The 19254-nt window shown below is 49.3% G+C and overlaps 1 protein-coding gene across 3 annotated transcripts in view; it reads left to right on the forward strand.

Moving 5' to 3' along the window:
- The window catches only part of creb5b (cAMP responsive element binding protein 5b), a 473696-nt gene that overhangs the window by 70805 nt on the left and 383637 nt on the right, over positions 1-19254 (forward strand). For all 3 annotated transcript variants that reach the window (XM_038797274.1, XM_038797276.1, XM_038797275.1), the window contains exon 4: positions 2628-2721. In XM_038797274.1, the coding sequence (XP_038653202.1) occupies positions 2628-2721 (94 nt within the window). The remainder of the gene's footprint in view (positions 1-2627; positions 2722-19254) is intronic.

Consider the following 19254-nt stretch of genomic DNA (forward strand, 5'->3'; position numbering starts at 1 on the left):
GTGGCAGCCTCACACAAATTTGCTCTCTACTGAGACATGAAGCTACTCAACAACATGTTAGTCCTGGCTGCAGGGAGCAATCATGCAAATATGCCGGTAACAGGAAGTTTGCATATTGCCTACATTGAAAGCAACAAACAAGGCTTAATCGTACATCACGATCTTACTGCCCTTTTTTTGGGCCTATCAAATGTTGTCCCCTCTCATTGAACATACAGTGCAGAAGAGGTCATTTGGCCCATCGAGTCTTCACCGACCCACTTGAGCCCTCACTTCCATCCAATCCCCACAACCCAACAACCCCTCCTATCCTTTTTGGTCACAAAGGGCAATTTAGCATGGTCAATCCACCTAACCTGCACGTCTTTGGACTGTGGGAGGAAACTAGAGCACCCGGAGGAAACCCACGCAGACACGGGGAGAACGTGCAGGGAATCAAACCTGGGACCCTGGCGCTGTGAAGCTACATGCTAGCCACTTGTGCTACCGTGCTGCCCAATGAAGGGTCTCAATGAAGAATGTTCAATCTGAGTGGTTGCGAGCGATGCTACGGGAACGATTCGTTGCGCTATCGCTCAAGTGAAATGAGGCGGGTGAAAACGAGAACCGCGCCAAGCACCACACAGTTTGCGATGAAACCGGCCCGCTCCCGTGGGTGACATCGAGATCTCGCCGTAGGGTGGCGAGAAAACAATTATCAACACCTGAGCCCCATTTCTATACAATTAACAAGAGCTGCCCATATCTTTTGACCTCCCATCATTTATTGGCCTCCCCAGCAAGTGGTCACGCTGGCGCCGATTAGTACTCCTTTTTAAAAACATGAACCTGGCAGAAGATCTTCTGCAGGGAGTGGAGGATGTGAGAGTAGCCATCTTCTCTCACAGGTAAAGAGCCCGGGGGCGCTGGGCTTGCTGCCCCAGTGCTCGGCGGGGGTGGGGGACCCGAGGTTGGAGATGGGGGACCCCCGGCTGGAGGTGGGGGTAACCCTCTGCCCCCTCCTCGCCAATCTATCTTCTGCCGCCAGCCTGAAAATTGAAGCTGGGCGGGAAAAGGCCCTGAAGTGAAAGAGCCTTAATTGGGACCCTGTCCATCATGGCATAAAATTGCAATCAGGTCGGGCCGGGATCATGGAGGGAATCCCATGCATGCAATCCCATGCACCCCACCCGCCTCCGAACCCATCGAGTGTAAAAAGTGTAAAATTCTGCCCCATGTAAACTTTGTTTGCTGTTAGTGCCATGAATGGCGAGCCCCTTTTCATTGTTCCTGACCAAATATTTCTGCCATGGTTGCTGAGGTTTGTTCATTTACTATCATCATCGTCTTTGTGGGGCTGTTGGCTTCTTCTCTAGTTTCCTAAAAGAGGTTCTCTCTACGTCTCTAGTTTTCTTCAAGTCTCCTGCAGTTCACCTCTTAATGTTATCCACTCATCTGATTTTTCTTTTTCCCATTCTGGTTTTCTCCTTCAATTGCTGTCATGTCAAGGCTGTCAGATCTTCATACTTGGCTATTTTTCTCTCTTTACCTGTACTTAGCAACTCTTTTGATCCTGAACTCCTGCTCTTGAACGAAGCCACTCATCTGTCTTCTTGCCCATCCAAGATTGCTAAAGGTATTAAGTGGATTTTCCATCTTGTGGTATCTCAGCCACTTGTGGTATGGCACTGGATTCTCAATTAATGAAGGAGGGAAGGGCTGCATTTCAAGAACTGTTAGCTGTCGCCTGACTTGTAATCTTCACAAATTCATCTGGAATACTGAGGATCAATCACGTCGAATTGTTAATTTGTAGAATTTCCTTGCCTATCTCTGAGGAGCGGGACTTGCCGCCGAGTTTAGTACCCCACTGCTGAAAGAAGGTCTAAGTGTGGCTATACTGGTGAGAAATTCCCCAGGCCCCCCAAAAATCGACTCGGGCTGGTTTAGCACAGTGGGCTAAATAGCTGGCTTTTAAACAAGACCAAGGCAGGCCAGCAGCGCGGGTTCAATTCCCGTACCAGCCTTCCCGAACAGGCGCCGGAATGTGGCGACTAGGGGCTTTTCACAGTAACTTAATTTGAAGCCTACTTGTGACAATAAGCAATTTTCATTTCAAGTGTGGGTGAATCCAGGTCTAGATCTCACGCAAAAAGACTGTGGGAAACCGTCATTTTTTGACTGAATCGTGCCCAGGCTACAATACTCTTCTACCCTTTGTCTTTGCTGACTGAACTAAAGAAGCAGCAGACTTTGATCTGTTTGGTTACTGTTCCAGTTAAAGAGAGTATGTGTAGATGTGTGTGGAAATTATTCTGGAAAAGGTAAATTGCATTGTGGCAAATACAATTCAAATATTCACTGAACTAATACAGTAATACTTGTAGACGGCACCTGTTGAAGTATGTTATTTACTTAGAATACATCATTATTCACTCCAGAAATCTTACTTCGTTTTCAGGTTAAGTATATTTAAGTTAGGATAAAAGGTGGCCAATGACCACGACATTCTTTTTCTAATAAATATGTTTTTGTGTTCGGCTCAAGTTGAAACACATTCATTACTGATTCAAATGAGATGAACTGTTCGGATTCTTCTTACACTTATTCAATGCCTGTAAAATGATATACTCTTCTTTGTTTGGCAGAGATTTCCAACTGAGGATCACCTCATGATTCATAGGCATAAACATGAAATGACTTTGAAGTTTCCGGCAATAAAAACAGACAATATTTTATCAGGTAAGAGTACAATACTGTGTTAGAGTCCTGACAAAAAAACATTAGGTTATAAAGCATGTACTTTACTTAATTTAAAAAATATCAGTGATACTTACTGTAGACAAAATTAACAGTAAAGATAAAAAAATCCTCTGTATAACACTAGAAAGTAATTTTGACTGATTTTCATAGGCTACAAAATCATTAATAGGTACAAATTGTTTGTAATTTATTTTCAAGTGCACAGGCAAACACCATGGAGACAATCCATGCCCCAATGAGGAGGCCTCAAGCATTGGCAAAAATTGAGCTTAAGGCATCACTGTTATAATTTGGGCAAGATGAAGCCCAGAGCCTGGAAACTTCCACTAATTAATGATCAATTTAGTGCAGGGGTAACAAAACAGAAGACGGTGGCATTTAAGTATAAAGCCTGAGCCACACAGGTGCCAGGGCAATCTTCTATCGAAATAGTACCCATACTGCAGCGGTTATTAGTGTCTGGCATTGCTCTCTGATATTGGCTCTTGTTGCAGCAAAGATGCAATGAAGTACAATTGCTCAACTAAAATGTTTTCTGAAGAAGTTTCATTACAATATGGTAAACGTTCCCATTTAGAGAATTGACTATGGGGTGGGCTATGAAAATTGCTTAGGTTGGTAACCCAGATAAAATCTTGCTGTTTGTGCTTTGAATCTGCTCTCTTAAACAGGCAGCAAGAACACAAATTAGTAGAATGAGACAATCTAATGACATAATACAGTAGTGATAAATAGCAGGAACACAGAACGGTGACAGTGTAAACAACAGGAACACAGAGTGATGTCAGGGCTAAGAGCAGGAGTACAGAGTAGTCCCAGTATAAAGAGCAGAAACAGAGAGTGACAGCAGTGTAAAGAACAGGAACACAGAGTGATGGCAGGGTAAATAGCAGGAACACAGTGATCCCAGTGTAAAGAGCAGGGACACAGAGTGACGGCAGTGTAAAGAGCAGGAACACAGAGTGACGGCAGTGTAAAGAGCAGGAACACAGAGTGACGGCAGTGTAAAGAGCAGGGGCACACAGTAAAGGCAGTGTAAAGAGCAGGGACACAGAGTGACGGCAGTGTAAAGAGTAGGGACACAGAGTGACGGCAGTGTAAAGAGCAGGAACACAGAGTGACGGCAGTGTAAAGAGCAGGAACACAGAGTGACGGCAGTGTAAAGAGCAGGAACACACAGTAAAGGCAGTGTAAAGAGCAGGGACACAGAGTGACGGCAGTGTAAAGAGCAGGGACACAAGTGACGGCAGTGTAAAGAGCAGGAACACAGAGTGACGGCAGTGTAAAGAGCAGGAACACAGAGTGACGGCAGTGTAAAGAGCAGGGACACAAGTGACGGCAGTGTAAAGAGCAGGAACACAGAGTGACGGCAGTGTAAAGAGCAGGAACACAGAGTGACGGCAGTGTAAAGATCAGAAACAGAGTGACGGCAGTGTAAAGATCAGAAACAGAGTGACGGCAGTGTAAAGATCAGAAACAGAGTGACGGCAGTGTAAAGAGCAGAAACACAGAGTGACGGCAGTGTAAAGAGCAGGAACACAGAGTGACGGAAGTGTAAAGAGCAGGAACACAGACTAACGGCAGTGTAAAGAGGAGGAACAGAGTGACGGCAGTGTAAAGAGCAGGAACACAGAGTGATGGCAGTGTAAAGAGCAGGGACAGAGAGATACAGCACAGAAAGAGCTGGAACACAGAACGGTGACAGTGTAAACAACAGGAACACAGAATGATGTCAGGGCTAAGAGCAGGAGTACAGAGTAGTCCCAGTGTAAAGAGCAGAAACAGAGAGTGACAGCAGTGTAAAGAACAGGAACACAGAGTGACAGCAGGGTAAATAGCAGGAACACAGAGTGACGGCAGTGTAAAGAACAGGAACACAGAGTGACGGCAGGGTAAATAGCAGGAACACAGTGGTCCCAGTGTAAAGAGCAGGAACACAGAGTGACGGCAGTGTAAAGAGCAGGGACACAGAGTGACGGCAGTGTAAAGAGCAGGAACACAGAGTGACGGCAGTGTAAAGAGCAGGAACACAGAGTGACGGCAGGGTAAATAGCAGGAACACAGTGATCCCAGTGTAAAGAGCAGGAACACAGAGTGACGGCAGTGTAAAGAGCAGGAACAGAGTGACGACAGTGTAAATAGCAGGAACACACAGTGACGGCAGTGTAAAGAGCAGGAACACAGAGTGACGGCTGTATAAAGAGCAGGAACACAGAGTGACGGCAGTGTAATGAGCAGGAACACAGAGTGACGGCAGTGTAAAGAGCAGGAACACACAGTAAAGGCAGGGTAATGAGCAGGAACACAGAGTGATGGCAGTGTAATGAGCAGGAACACACAGTGACGGCAGTGTAATGAGCAGGAACACAGAGTGACGGCAGTGTAAAGAGCAGAAATACAGAGTGACGGCAGTGTAAAGAGCAGGAACACAGAGTGACGGCAGTGTAAAGAGCAGGGACACACAGTAAAGGCAGTGTAAAGAGCAGGAACACAGAGTGACGGCAGTGTAAAGAGCAGGAACAGAGTGACGGCAGTGTAAAGAGCAGGAACACAGAGTGACGGCAGTGTAAAGAGCAGGGACAGAGAGATACAGCACAGAAAGAGCTGGAACACAGAACGGTGACAGTGTAAACAACAGGAACACAGAATGATGTCAGGGCTAAGAGCAGGAGTACAGAGTAGTCCCAGTGTAAAGAGCAGAAACAGAGAGTGACAGCAGTGTAAAGAACAGGAACACAGAGTGACGGCAGGGTAAATAGCAGGAACACAGAGTGACGGCAGTGTAAAGAACAGGAACACAGAGTGACGGCAGGGTAAATAGCAGGAACACAGAGTGACGGCAGTGTAAAGAACAGGAACACAGAGTGACGGCAGTGTAAAGAGCAGGAACACAGTGATCCCAGTGTAAAGAGCAGGAACACAGAGTGACGGCAGTGTAAAGAGCAGGGACACAGAGTGACGGCAGTGTAAAGAGCAGGAACACAGAGTGACGGCAGTGTAAAGAGCAGGAACACAGAGTGACGGCAGTGTAAATAGCAGGAACCCAGTGATCCCAGTGTAAAGAGCAGGAACACAGAGTGACGGCAGTGTAAAGAGCAGGGACACAGAGTGACGGCAGTGTAAAGAGCAGGAACACAGAGTGACGGCAGTGTAAAGAGCAGGAACAGAGTGACGACAGTGTAAATAGCAGGAACACACAGTGACGGCAGTGTAAAGAGCAGGAACACAGAGTGACGGCTGTATAAAGAGCAGGAACACAGAGTGACGGCTGTATAAAGAGCAGGAACACAGAGTGACGGCAGTTGAATGAGCAGGAACACAGAGTGACGGCAGTGTAAAGAGCAGGAACACACAGTAAAGGCAGGGTAATGAGCAGGAACACAGAGTGACGGCAGTGTAATGAGCAGGAACACACAGTGACGGCAGTGTAATGAGCAGGAACACACAGTAAAGGCAGGGTAAAGAGCAGGAACACACAGTGACGGCAGTGTAATGAGCAGGAACACAGAGTGACGGCAGTGTAATGAGCAGGAACACACAGTGACGGCAGTGTAATGAGCAGGAACACACAGTAAAGGCAGGGTAAAGAGCAGGAACACACAGTGACGGCAGTGTAATGAGCAGGAACACAGAGTGACGGCAGTGTAAAGAGCAGAAACACAGAGTGACGGCAGTGTAAAGAGCAGGAACACAGAGTGACGGCAGTGTAAAGAGCAGGGACACACAGTAAAGGCAGTGTAAAGAGCAGGAACACAGAGTGACGGCAGTGTAAAGAGCAGGAACACAGAGTGACGGCAGTGTAAAGAGCAGGAACACACAGTGACGGCAGTGTAATGAGCAGGAACACACAGTAAAGGCAGGGTAAAGAGCAGGAACACAGAGTGATGACAGTGTAAAGAGCAGAAACACAGAGTGACGGCAGTGTAACGAGCAGGAACACAGAGTGACCCCATTGTTAAGAGCAGGAACACAGAGTGACGGCAGGATAAAGAGCAGGAAAGCAGAGTGACGGCAGTGTAAAGGGCAGGAACACAGAGTAACGGCAGGGTAAAGTGCAGGAACAGAATGATGGCAGTGCAGCAGGACCACAGAGTGACAGCAGCATAAAGAGCGGAACGTAGCGTGACCCCAGTATAAAGATCAGGAACACAGTGTGACGGCATTGTAAAGAGCGGAACACGGAGTGACCCCAGTGTTATAATTAGGAGACAGATAGTCATTTCAGTAACCATTATTGTGGGTTACGCGTGTTATATTCCCTCCCTGATGCCAGAGTAAAGGCATCACAGGAAGGATGCAGAATATTCTGCAAGGAGAAGGGGGTTAGCCAAAAGTTGTGGTACATATTAGTACCAGTGACAGTGAAAATGGGGGTATTGAGGTCATAAGATCATATTTCCTGGAGCTCGTAAAAGTGATAATAATTAGGATCTTGATGGTAGTAATCGCTGGATTACTCCCAGTGCCATGCACTATCCAGTGTTAAAATAGGAAGATGGGGGACTTCCGGTGGCGACTGTGCTGTGAACAATCGCACATTTAGCACTTCCCACTCTTGGTGGTTTTTTAATAGCTTATAAGATGGATTTTCGCGGAAATTCTTTCTACCAAAAGTGGATAAAAGTGAGAGGAGGAGAAGGCGACCCCTATCCTATGGAATTACGCTTGAAATGTAATCGCAAAAGATGGAATCAAAAGTTGGTTGGAAGTGAGGATCTGAGCTTGGTGACTGCAATGGCAGAGAAGCGAGACCTGGCCCTGTTGGCTCAATGATCGATGGATCAATTGGTTACATACCTGGACGATAAGTTCGCCCGGCACCGTAAGGAGTGTGTGGAGGACCTCACCAAGGAGGTAGCCTCGATTAAGGATGCTGTCGACCGGATGGAGGTGATGGCCCAGGGACAGTCAATCCAAAAGCTACAGAAACAGGCGACGGAACAAGAGGAGCAGTCCACTGGGATGGCATTGCAAATTGGCATTTTACAGGATTGGCAAAAGCGACAGCTGAAAAAGGTGGAAGACCTGGAGAATCGTTCCCGCAGGCAGAATGTTCGGATCGTCGGTCTCCCAGAGGGATAGGAAGGATCGGATGCCGGTGCGTATGTTTTGAAGTTGTTCGAGAAAATGATGAGGGCAGAGGTGTTCAACAGGCTGTTGGAGGTGGACCGGGCTCACAGGGCACTTATGCGCAAACCCCAGGGTCGTGAGCCCCAGAGGACGTTGGTGGTTACACCTGGACAAGGAATGCATCATGAGATGGACTCGGGAGACAAAACAGTTTGTATGGGAAGAAGCCGAGATCCAGATCTACCAAGACTTGGGAGCAGAACTTGCTAAGAGGAGGGCGAGTTTTAATAAATTTAAAGCGCCTGTATGCGAAAGGAATAAAATTTGGACTGCTCTACCTGGCCCGTCTTTGGGTAACCTACGAGGAACGGGAACTATATTTTGGCTCGCTGGAAGAAGTGGCGGGCTTTATGAAAGACAACAACCTTGGGGACCCATAAGGACTTCATTAAAAGAGAAAACTGGTCAGTAGCGATTTAAATCAAGAAGTTCTGTGGTGCACTGTAACTTGAGTTGCGATGACCGGGAAGAGAAGGTTTTTTTAGAGTAATCTAACTTTGACCTTTCAGTGTATATACTAAGGTACTGTTTCTTCTTTTTTTGTGTGTTTGTAAAAAAAGAAAAAAAGGGAAAATAAAAAAAAATAAAAAATGGAGGGGAGTGAAGAAAAGTTCTCAATTTGAGATGGGCTAGGAGGGAAAGACATTTGTTTGAGGTTTTGCATGCATGTTTTCTGTCTCTCCAGTTATCCTGTTTGTTTACACTTCCATTGTTTGGGGCTCTGTTTGAAGGTGATGGGATTGATAAGATGTTGTAAAGGGGGAGGGGTGGGCCGTTGAGCTTAGACCTTAAGTGGAGGGTGTGTTTGCTTTTTGTGCTTGGTGTTATTGTTTTGAAAACTCATGTTGAGAGTTGGGGGGTAAAGTTCAGCAGCTAGTAGACTTTTAGGCAACAGGGGTGGAGCTGCTCGGCTAGCTGGTAAGGCTGGCTCACGGAAGCGAAGTGGGGGTGAGCTGAAAAGTGACGAGGTGGGGGGGGGGGAGGGGGGGGGGGTTGCTGCTGACGGTTAGGGGACTTCCAGGAGGCTGCAGACGGAGATTAGATGGCAGTTGCTGCTGAGGGGCGGATCTGGGGAGGTGCGGGCCATGGGCTAAGGGCCGGCCTAGGAGAGGTCGTGGCTGATCGACAGGGGACGGGAGCAAGAGCCCCCACCCAACCAGACTGGTTACGTGGAATGTGTGCGGCCTGAATGGGCCGGTCAAGAGGGCCCGTGTGTTCGCACACTTGAGACAGTTAAAGGCGGTCGTGGCCATGTTACAGAAGACACACTTGAAGCTGGGGGATCAATTTAGGTTGAAGAAGGAATGGATCGGACTGGTGTTCCATTCAGGATTGGACTTTAAAACAAGGGGGGTGGCTATCCTGATTAACAAAAGATGGCGTTTGAGGTGGGAAAGATGGAGACAGACCCGGAGGCAGATTTATCATGGTGAGCAGGAAACTGGAGGGAATGGCAGTGGTGCTGGTGAATATATATGTCCCAAACTGGGACGACGTTACGTTTGTTAGGAAGATGCTGGGAAAAATCCCGGACCTGGACTTGCACCGGTTGATTATGGGGGGTGATTTTAATACGGTCTTAGATTCTAGGATGGACCGGTCGAGTTCTAGGTCGGGGAATGTATCAGCAATGCCGAAAGAGCTGCGGGGGTTCATGGAGCACATGGTGGTGTTGATCTGTGGCGATTTGAGAAGCCAAGGAGCAAGGAATATTCATTGTACTCTCATGTGCATAAGGTGTACTCCAGGATCGATTTTTTTAATTGGATAAAACATTGTTAGCGAGGGTGGTGGACACAGAGTATTCAGCAATCGTAGTATTGGACCATGCGCCACATTGGCTGGACTTACAGGTGAACACGGGAAACTCTCAGCGCCCACAGTGGAGGCTAGATGCAGGGTTGTTAGCAGACGATAAGGTATGTGAGGGCGGCCATTTGGGGGGTATATAAAAACCAACAACACGGGAGAGACTGCGGCTGGGATGGTGTGGGAGGCATTGAAAGCGGTCATCAGAGGGGGCGATTCAGGCCCATAGGGAGAGGGCTGAACGGGCGGAGCTCGACAGGCTAGTGGGAGAAATCTTGCGAATGGATAGGAGATATGCGGAGTCTCCGAATGAGGAGCTCCTGAAGGAGCGTCAGAGACTTCAAATGGATTTTGGGCTCCTTTCCATAGGCAAGGCGGAGGTCAGCTGAGGATGATAAAAGGAGGCAGTGTATAAATATGGGGAGAAAGCTAGCAGGATGTTGGCACATCAGCTGAGGAAGCAGGAGGCGGCGATTAAGAAAGGGAAAATTAAGGATGTGAGGGGGAAAGTAGTGAGGGACCTGGGGATGGTTAATGATGTGCTCCGTGAATTCTATAGCCGTTTGTACGAGTCGGAACCCCCTGCGGGGGAGGAGGGAATGAACCAAATTCTGGAGAGGTTAGAGTTCTCAAAGGTAGATGAGGAGCTGGTGGAAGTCTTGGGGGGCCCAATTGGGCTCGGGGAGGTGTTAGACAGATTGGGGGCGATGTAATTGGGTAAGGTCCCGGAGCCTGACGGATTCCCAGTGGAATTTTATGAAAAGTTTTCGGGGCTAGTGGGACTGTTGTTAGTCAAGGCTTTCAATGAATCCAAGGAATTGGGAGTGTGTCCCCCAACGCTATCACAGGCATCAATCTCTCTCATCCTGAAGCGAGACAAGGACCTGGAGAGCTGTGGATTGTACAGACCAATTTCCCTTTTAAATGTAGATGCTAAATTACTGGCAAAGATCTTGGCCATCAGAATAGAGGATTGTGTCCAGGAAGTAATAGGTGAAGATCAGACGGGATTTGTGAATGGCAGGAACTTGATGCCCAATATTAGACGGCTTCTCAATGTTGTAATGATGCCAGCCGAGGGGTGGGAGGCTGAGGTGGTAGCAGCCATGGACGCGGATAAGGCTTTTGACCGTTTGGAATGGAAGTACCTATGGGACATTTTAGGGAGGTTTGGGTTCGGGGCAGGGATTTGTGGACTGGGTCCAGCTGCTATATCAGGCCACGGTGGCAAATGTGAGAACCAACCGAACCCGGTCAGAATATTTTAATCTCAGGAGAGGGACAAGGCAGGCATGCCCGCTCTCCCCATTACTATTTGCCCTGGCCATAGAGCCTTTAGCAATGGCCCCCAGAGCATCGAGTGCGTGGAGGGGAATAGTGAGGGGGGGGGGGGGGGGGGGGGGGGAGTGGAATACAGGGTTTCTCTCTAAGCGGATGACATACTGCTTTATGTTACAGACCCGGTGGGGGGGGGGGGGGGGGGGGGAACAACTGAAATCATGAAGATACTGGAAGAATTTGGGCGATTTTCAGGCTATAAACTGAATATTTGGAAAGAGCGAGATGTTTGTGATCCAGGCACGGGGACAGGAAAGGAGACTGAGGGAGTTACCTTTTAAAGTGGTGGTGGGGAGTTTCAGATATTTAGGGATTAAAGTGGCTAACGAATGGTGGCAGCTCCACAAGTTAAATCTGGGCAAAGCGGTCGACCAACTGAAAATGGACTTCCACAGATGGGACATGTTCCCGCTGCCCCCCCCACCCGGCAGGGTCGGAGAATCGCCCGGGGCCAGCGAAAATCCCGCCCCCGCCGTAGCAGAAATTCTCTGCCACCCGTGAATTGCCGGGGGCGGGAATCACACCCCGCCGATCGGCAAGGCCCCTGCGGCGATTCTCCGGCCCGCGATGGGCCGAAGTCCCGCCGTTGAGAGGCCAATCCCGCCGCCGAGGTTTGAACCACCTCTGGTGGCGGCGGGATCGGCGGCGCGAGGGGGGCCCCCACAGCGGCCAGGCCCGTGATCGGGGCCCACCGATCGGCCGGCGGGCCAGTGCCATGGTGGCACTCTTTTTCTTCCGCCGCCGCCACGGCCTCCACCATGGCGGAGAGGTTAGAAGAGAATCCCCCAGCGCGCATGTGCCGGTGGTGACGTCAGCGGGAGCTGACGCACGGCGCATGCGCGAACCGGCAAAGGCCTTTCGGCCAGCCCAGTCGGCGGGCGTCAAAGGCCGTTGTGCCGGTTTTGGCACCAGTCGGCGTGATGCCAATCACTCCGGCGCCGGCCCAGCCCCTCAATGTGAGGGCTTGGCCCCCAAAGGTGCGGAGAATTCCGGGAGGCCCGACGCCGGAGTGGTTGGCGCTACGCCGGGACCCCCCGCCCCGCCGGGTAGGGGACAATCCCGCCCCTGGAGTGGGGGGGGGGGGGCGTGGCCCTCCCAAGCTTTATTAACTGTTACTGGGCGGCCAACATATCGATGGTCAGGAAGTGGGTAGTGGGGGAGGGGTCAGCCTGGGAGTGAGATGAAGTGGCATCCTGCAAGGGTACGTGTTTGGAGGCTTTACTAGCGGCGCCCCTGCCATTCTCGCCAGCTCGGTACTCTACAAGCCCTGTGATGGTGGCAGCCCTAAGGGTGCGAGAGCAATGGAGGCAGCACATGGGATTGGAGTCAGTGTGGTCTCCGATTTGTAACAATCACCGGTTTATGGGTGGCTGGATATTACCGGAGGCTGGATGGGGGCTTCAGGAGGTGGCAGCAGGGAGGGATCGAGAGATTTGGGGATTTATTTATCCAGGAGGGCTTTCCGACCTTGAATGCACTACAGCAGTATTCTTCAAACTCTTTTTCCGGGGACCCATTTTTACCAACCGGCCAACGTTTGGGACCCAACCCAGCCGACCTTCGTGACTCACTCCGGCCGACCTTCACGACCCACGCCGGCCGACCTGCACGACTCACCATTTTCGATATCTTCAGGTCCGGGACTTTGTCCAGAGGCAGATGGCAAGCTTCCCTCGCCTCCCCCTGAGGGGACTACAGGACAAGGTGATGTCAAAAACTGGGGTTGGACAGGGGAGGATTTCGGAGATATACATGAAGTTGATGGAGTGGGAAGGGGCCCGATCAGGGAGGTGAAGCGGAAGTGGGAAGAGAAGCTGGGAAGAGAGCTGGAAATGGAAAAGTGGGAAAAAGCCTTGAAGAGAGTTAATTCATCTTCGTCCTGTGCCAGACGTAGCCTGATCCAGTTCAAAGTGGTCCACAGGGCTCACATGACAGTAGCCCGGATGAGCAGGTTCTTTGAGGAGGAGGAGGATAGATGTGGGCAAAATAGGAGGCATGGCAGTGTTAGATAATGAAATGAAAATCGCTTATTGTCACAAGTAGGCTTCAAATGAAGTTACTGTGAAAAGCCCCTCGTCGCCACATTCCGGCGCCTGTTCGGGGAGGCTGGTACGGGAATTGAACCGTGCTGCTGGCCTGCTTTAAAAGCCACCTATTTAACCCTATGCTAAACCAGCCCCTCAGGACAGGGAAATCAGTATACGGTTAGTTAGGAAATAGGGCGCGGGCAGTTGGGGACATTTGTTTTCAGGTTTTTATACATGTGTCGGCCCACGCGGTTGTTCAAGAAATGTTAATGTGTTAAACTGTGAAAATTACAAATGCTTCAATAAAATATTTTCTAAAAAAAAATAGGAAGATGGGGAGGATCAATGTTTTGCTTAGGACATGGTACTTGAGAGAGGGCATCAGACTCTTGGGGCATTGCACCCAGTGCTGTGGCAGGAGGTACGTATTCAAACAGAAAGGGTTGCACTTCAATAGGCCTGGAACTAATATCCTCACTGGGTGGTTCACTAGTGTGGGTGGGGAGTGTTTCAATTACATTTTCAAAGGGTGTCCACGAGTAGCTCGAAGTAGAAAGAGGAATAGAATGCACAAAGTGGACAAGGCTAGAAAAGAAAATAGATCCATATTAGACAGCAGCTGCAAAAAAGGATTACAATTAATTTGTGTAAACCCACTAAGTGTGGTGAATAAAGTTGGCGAGCTTCAAGCCTTGTGGGAATATGATGTAATGGCAGCAATGGAAACGTGGCTTAAAGGTGGTGAGCAATGGAGCTTAGCAGACAAGAATAGAAAGTGTTCAGAAAAGATCGACAAGGAAAAAAGGGAGGTGGGGTGGCAGTACTGATTAGGGAAAACATTGTAGCGTTGCGGAGAGGGAATATCCTTCAGCGGCAAGACATAATCCACTTTTTTAGAATTTAGAAGCAAAAAGGTGCCAGCGTTTCCACTGAGTGAAAAATCTGGACTATTATTAAATCATTCAATGATCAAATGTGTCATATCAACAAAATTTCATTTGCATAAACAGAGTAAGAATTTACTTGGTGCAAAGGTTTTGGTATTAATCTCTGCAGCGCATAACAGACTGGACGTTATGGTTGTGTCAATGACAAAACCATCAACATTCACCATTGTTACGAATGTGAAACTAACAGCAACTTCTGGTGTTTGCACATGCTCAAATGAATGTGGAAATCCAGAAATTGCCTTCTTCCTTCATGGGGTGCACTGCTTAAGACCCTACAGCTGGAATTTTTTAGAAATCACTTGAATTGATGTGAACTTCCACTTTTACGCTATTAGTCTCACTATAAAGTCCTTTTGAAAAGTTGCGTCTTATTGAATGATATGCAACTGGGTTTTTGAAAATGAAATGAAATGAAAATCGCTTATTGTCACAAGTAGGCTTCAAATGAAGTTACTGTGAAAAGCCCCTAGTTGCCACATTCCGGCGCCTGTCCGGGGAGGCTGTTACGGGAATCGAACCATGCTGCTGGGTCTGTTTTCAAAGCCAGCGATTTAACCCTGTGCTGAACAGCCCTAAACAATGCTAAACATACTAAGTTGCATCTTGTTGAATGATGTGCAGCTGGGTTTTTAGCAACATACTAAGTTCTTAAACACTTCTGAACAGCCTCTCTGGCCCTGAAGAATTATCTTCAATTATATGCCAAATTTCACTATTGCGATAAAAATTTCCTAACATTTGACATGCAATAGGTACTGGAGCACTGGAGTCTTCAGTAAGCACTTCATTATAATTCATTGCCAATGCTCCATCACCATATGAAGCCAAGTGTCTGCAGAGGGATAGTGCCAGAGGACTTGAGAGTGACGAATGTTGTTTCTCTGTTCAAGAAAGGGAATAGGAATGACCCTGGTAATTATAGGCCAGTTAGTCTTACTTCGGTGGGTCGGTAAGTTAATGGAAAAGATCCTGAAGGATAGGATTTATGACCATTTGGAAAGATGCAGCTTAATCCGGGATAGTCAACACGGATTTGTGAAGGGTAAGTCTTGCCTCACAAATTTGATTGAATTCTTTGAGGAGGTAACTAAGTGTGTAGATGAAGGTAGAGCAGCTGATGTTGTACACATGGATTTTAGTAAGGTATTTGATAAGGTTCCCCATGGTCGGCTCATGAAGAGAGTAAGGAGGTGTGGGATAAAGGGAAATTTGGCCAATTGGATAAGTAACTGGCTATCACATAGAAGACAGAGGGTGGTGGTGGAGGGAAAATTTTCAGACTGGAGACCATTTACCAGCGGTGTACCACAGGGATCAGTGCTGGGTCCTCTGCTATTTGTGATTTTTATCAATGATTTGGATGAGGGGGCTGAAGGGTGGGTCAGTAAATTTGCTGACGATTGGTGGAGTAATGGATGAGGTGGAGGGCTGTTGTAGGCTGCAAAGAGACATTGATAGGATGCAGAGCTGGGCCGAAAAATGGCAGATGGAGTTTAACCCTGATAAGTGTGAGGTGATTCATTTTGGTAGAAAAAATTTGAATGCAGATTACAGGGTCAACGGCAGGGTTCTGAGGAATGTGGAGGAATAGAGAGATCTTGGGGTTCATGTCCACAGATCTCTGAAGGTTGCCACTCAAGTGGATAGAGCCGTGAAGAAGGCGTATAGTGTGTTAGCGTTTATTAATAGGGGGCTTGAGTTTAAGAGCCGTGGGGTTATGCTGCAAATGTACATGACCCTGATGAGACTACATTTGGTGTATTGTGTGCAGTTATGGTCACCTCATTATAGGAAGGATGTGGAAGCATTGGAAAGGGTGCAAAGGAGATTTACCAAGATGCTGCCTGGTTTGCAGGATAGGTCTTATCAGGAAAGGTTGAGGGAGCTAGGGCTTTTCTCTTTGGAGCGGAGGAGGATGAGAGGTGACTTAATAGAGGTTTATAAGATGATGAGGGGGATAGATAGAGTGGACGTTCAGAGACTATTTCCTCGAGTGGATGTAGCTGTTACAAGGGAGCATAACTATAAGATTCAGAGTGGGTGATATAGGAGGGATGTCCGAGGTAGGTTCTTTACTCAGAGAGTGGTTAGGGTGTGGAATGGACTGCCTGCTGTGATAGTGGAGACGGACACTTTTTAGGAACTTTCAAGCGTTTATTGGATAGGCACCAGCGCCGGCCCTAGGGTTGCTGGCGCCCCGGGCAAGCTGAACATCGGCGCCCTTGGGGGGGCGGGGCCGAGGGGGAGGCGGGGGGGCGGGGCCGAGGGGGAGGCGGGGGGGTGGGGGCGAGGGGGAGGCGGGGGGGGCGGGGCCGAGGGGGAGGCGGGGGGGCGAGGCCGAGGGGGAGGCGGGGGGGCGGGGCCGAGGGGGGGGCGGGGCCGAGGGGGGGGCGGGGGGGGTGGGGGGGCGGACCCGAGGGGGGGGGTGGGGGGGCGGACCCGAGGGGGGGGTGGTGGGGGGGCGGACCCGAGGGGGGGGTGGGGGGGCGGACCCGAGGGGGGGGCGGACCCGGGGGGGGCGGACCCGGGGGGGGGGGGCGCGGACCCGGGGGGAGGGGGGGGCGGACCCGAGGGCGGGGCGGACCCGAGGGCTGGGCGGGGGGGGCGGACCCGAGGGCGGGGCGGGGGGGCGGACCCAAGGGGGGTGCGGGGGGGGGAGCGGACCGAGCGGGGGGGCGGACCGAGCCGGGGGGGGTGGACCAAGCCGGAGGGGGCGGACCGAGCCGGGGGGGGGGCGCCCTGGGGGAGGGCGGCCACCGCGCATGCGCTGGTTGGCACCGGCCCAACTGCGCATCCGCGGGACCCGAGTCTCTGGCGCCCCCCAGCACATGGCGCCCCGGGCGACTGCCCGAGTTGCCGGTGCCTTGAGCCGGCCCTGATAGGCACATGGAGCACACCAGAATGACAGGGAGTGGGATAGCTTGATCTTGGTTTCGGACAATGCTCGGCACAACATCGAGGGCCGAAGGGCCTGTTCTGTGCTGTACTGTCCTATGTTCTATGTTCTATTAAACGGGTTTGTTAATAATAGGCAGTGTTTCAGTTCTCAGCTGTCAGTTCTATTGAGCGAAAAATTAGATCTTTTCTGAACCTGGGTATTGATCCTGGTGCTCCATCACAATTTAAAACTTATGTACCATTTGTGACCTGAATCCTCCTCTGGCACTGAATATTTCAGTTATTCTGCAGTGTGTGACACAACTTACCGTACTGGGAAGGACTTGAGTCTTTGTGTCTTGGTAGGTCATGACCAATGTACCTGTAGGTTACGGTACTTTGAGTACTTCTTAAATGCAATGATTATTTCTACCTCTACTACTCTTCCTGGCAGTGAGTTCCACACTCCCTCTGGGTGTAAAAAATTCTCCGCAACTTTCCTCCAATCTTATTACTATTTAAATTTATGCTTCGTGGTTAATGGCCTCTGTGTTAAGAGAAATAAGTCCTTCCGATTCACTCTATCTTACCCTCTCATAATTTTATTTTGTACATCTCGATTAAATCTCTCCATGGCCACCTCTAGAACATAGACATAGAACAGTACAGCACAGAACAGGCCCTTCGGCCCTCGATGTTGTGCCGAGCAATGATCACCCTATTCAAACCCACGTATCCACCCTATACCCGTAACCCAAGAATTCCCCCTTAACCTTACTTTTTTAGGACACTACGGGCAATTTAGCATGGCCAATCCACCTAACCCGCACATCTTTGGACTGTGGGAGGAAACCGGAGCACCCGGAGGAAACCCACGCACACACGGGGAGGACGTACAGACTCCGCACAGACAGTGACCCAGCCGGGAATTGAACCTGGGACCCTGGAGCTGTGAAGCATTTATGCTAACTACCGTGCTGCCCATACCGTGCTGCCCACCTCTATTCCAAAGTAAACAACCACAGCCCATCCAATCTTTCCTCTTGGCTAAAATTCTCAATACCCTGGAAAAATCATTGCACATCTCCTTTGTACCCTCCTGCGCACAATCACATTCTTCCAGTTACATGGTGACCAAAACTGTCCTCAGTACACTAGGTCTGACCCAGCTATTGGCCCAGATTTCCTAGAAAACTAAATTTTGGAAAGCTAGAAACACTGGAGGCCCAAAGAGGCTCAGGAGTCCATGTGCACAGATTATTATAATGCCATAAACAGGTATGGAAAATAATCAAAATGGTTAAAGGAATGCCGGCCTGTATTTCCTGAGGTCTATATTGTGAGATGATAGAAATCATGCTACATCTAGGCAAAGCCCTGGTTAGAACACACCAAGAATAGTGTATTCAATGCGAGACGTTGCACCTTAGGAAGCCTTAAAATGAGAGCCACTTAGATTTATCAGAATGGTAGGTGGATTCCAAGGATTAAATTACGAGGAGAAATTGCACAAAACGAGGGTTGTTTTCCATGGAATTTAGAAAGTTAAGGAGAGATTTGATCAAAGTTTTCAAGACATTAAGAACTGGTAGTTTCTCTTGACCGCCACTCTTTCTGCTGGATGGGGGGTCGATGGCTAGGGGCGATAGCCTAAACATTAGAGCTGAGTCTTTCAGGAGCAAAGTTAGGAAAGCCAGAAAGAGTGTTTGAAGTTTGGAACTCTCTTCCGCAAACAGCCGTTGCTGTTAGGTCAGTTGTTAATTTTAATCTGAGATTGATCAATTTTTGTTAAACAAAGGTGTTAAGGAATATGGACAATGATACATATATGGAGTTGGGTCACAGCGAAATCATCGGGCAGGATTCTCTTTTTGGGAGACTAAGTTCTCTCACCGGAGTAGAATCGTTTCTAGTCTGCACTGGTGCTAGGAATGGTGTCCAGGAGTGACTCACTCTCTCTTGCCATGCTAATATATGCATGGTGGATGACTCGTGGGATTCAATTTGGAATCCCGGTATCCAGCCGCCATTTTGTGTGGGCGACAGGATATTGATGTCCGGTGATTAGACCCCCCCTTGCCCACAACTCAAATCCTGGCTCTCTCTGCTGACAAGTAGGGGCATCCTATCCCCCACTACCACAGGAATAGTGGGTCACCCTCCCCCACAGCGCATGAGGGTGACCTAACCCCCTCCACACTAAACCCGCATCAAACCCCATATCAGACCCCCCAACAGAGATGCCCCATCAGTCCCCCATATGAGACCCCCATCAGATTCCCCCATATCAAACCCCCCATATCAGAGAACCCCATATCGGAGACCTACATCAGAGACCCCTCCCCCCCCCAATATCAGAGACCCCTATATTAGAGATCTAA

This window comes from Scyliorhinus canicula, chromosome 5 (genome assembly GCF_902713615.1).
Source record: "Scyliorhinus canicula chromosome 5, sScyCan1.1, whole genome shotgun sequence".
Lineage (NCBI taxonomy): Eukaryota > Metazoa > Chordata > Chondrichthyes > Carcharhiniformes > Scyliorhinidae > Scyliorhinus > Scyliorhinus canicula.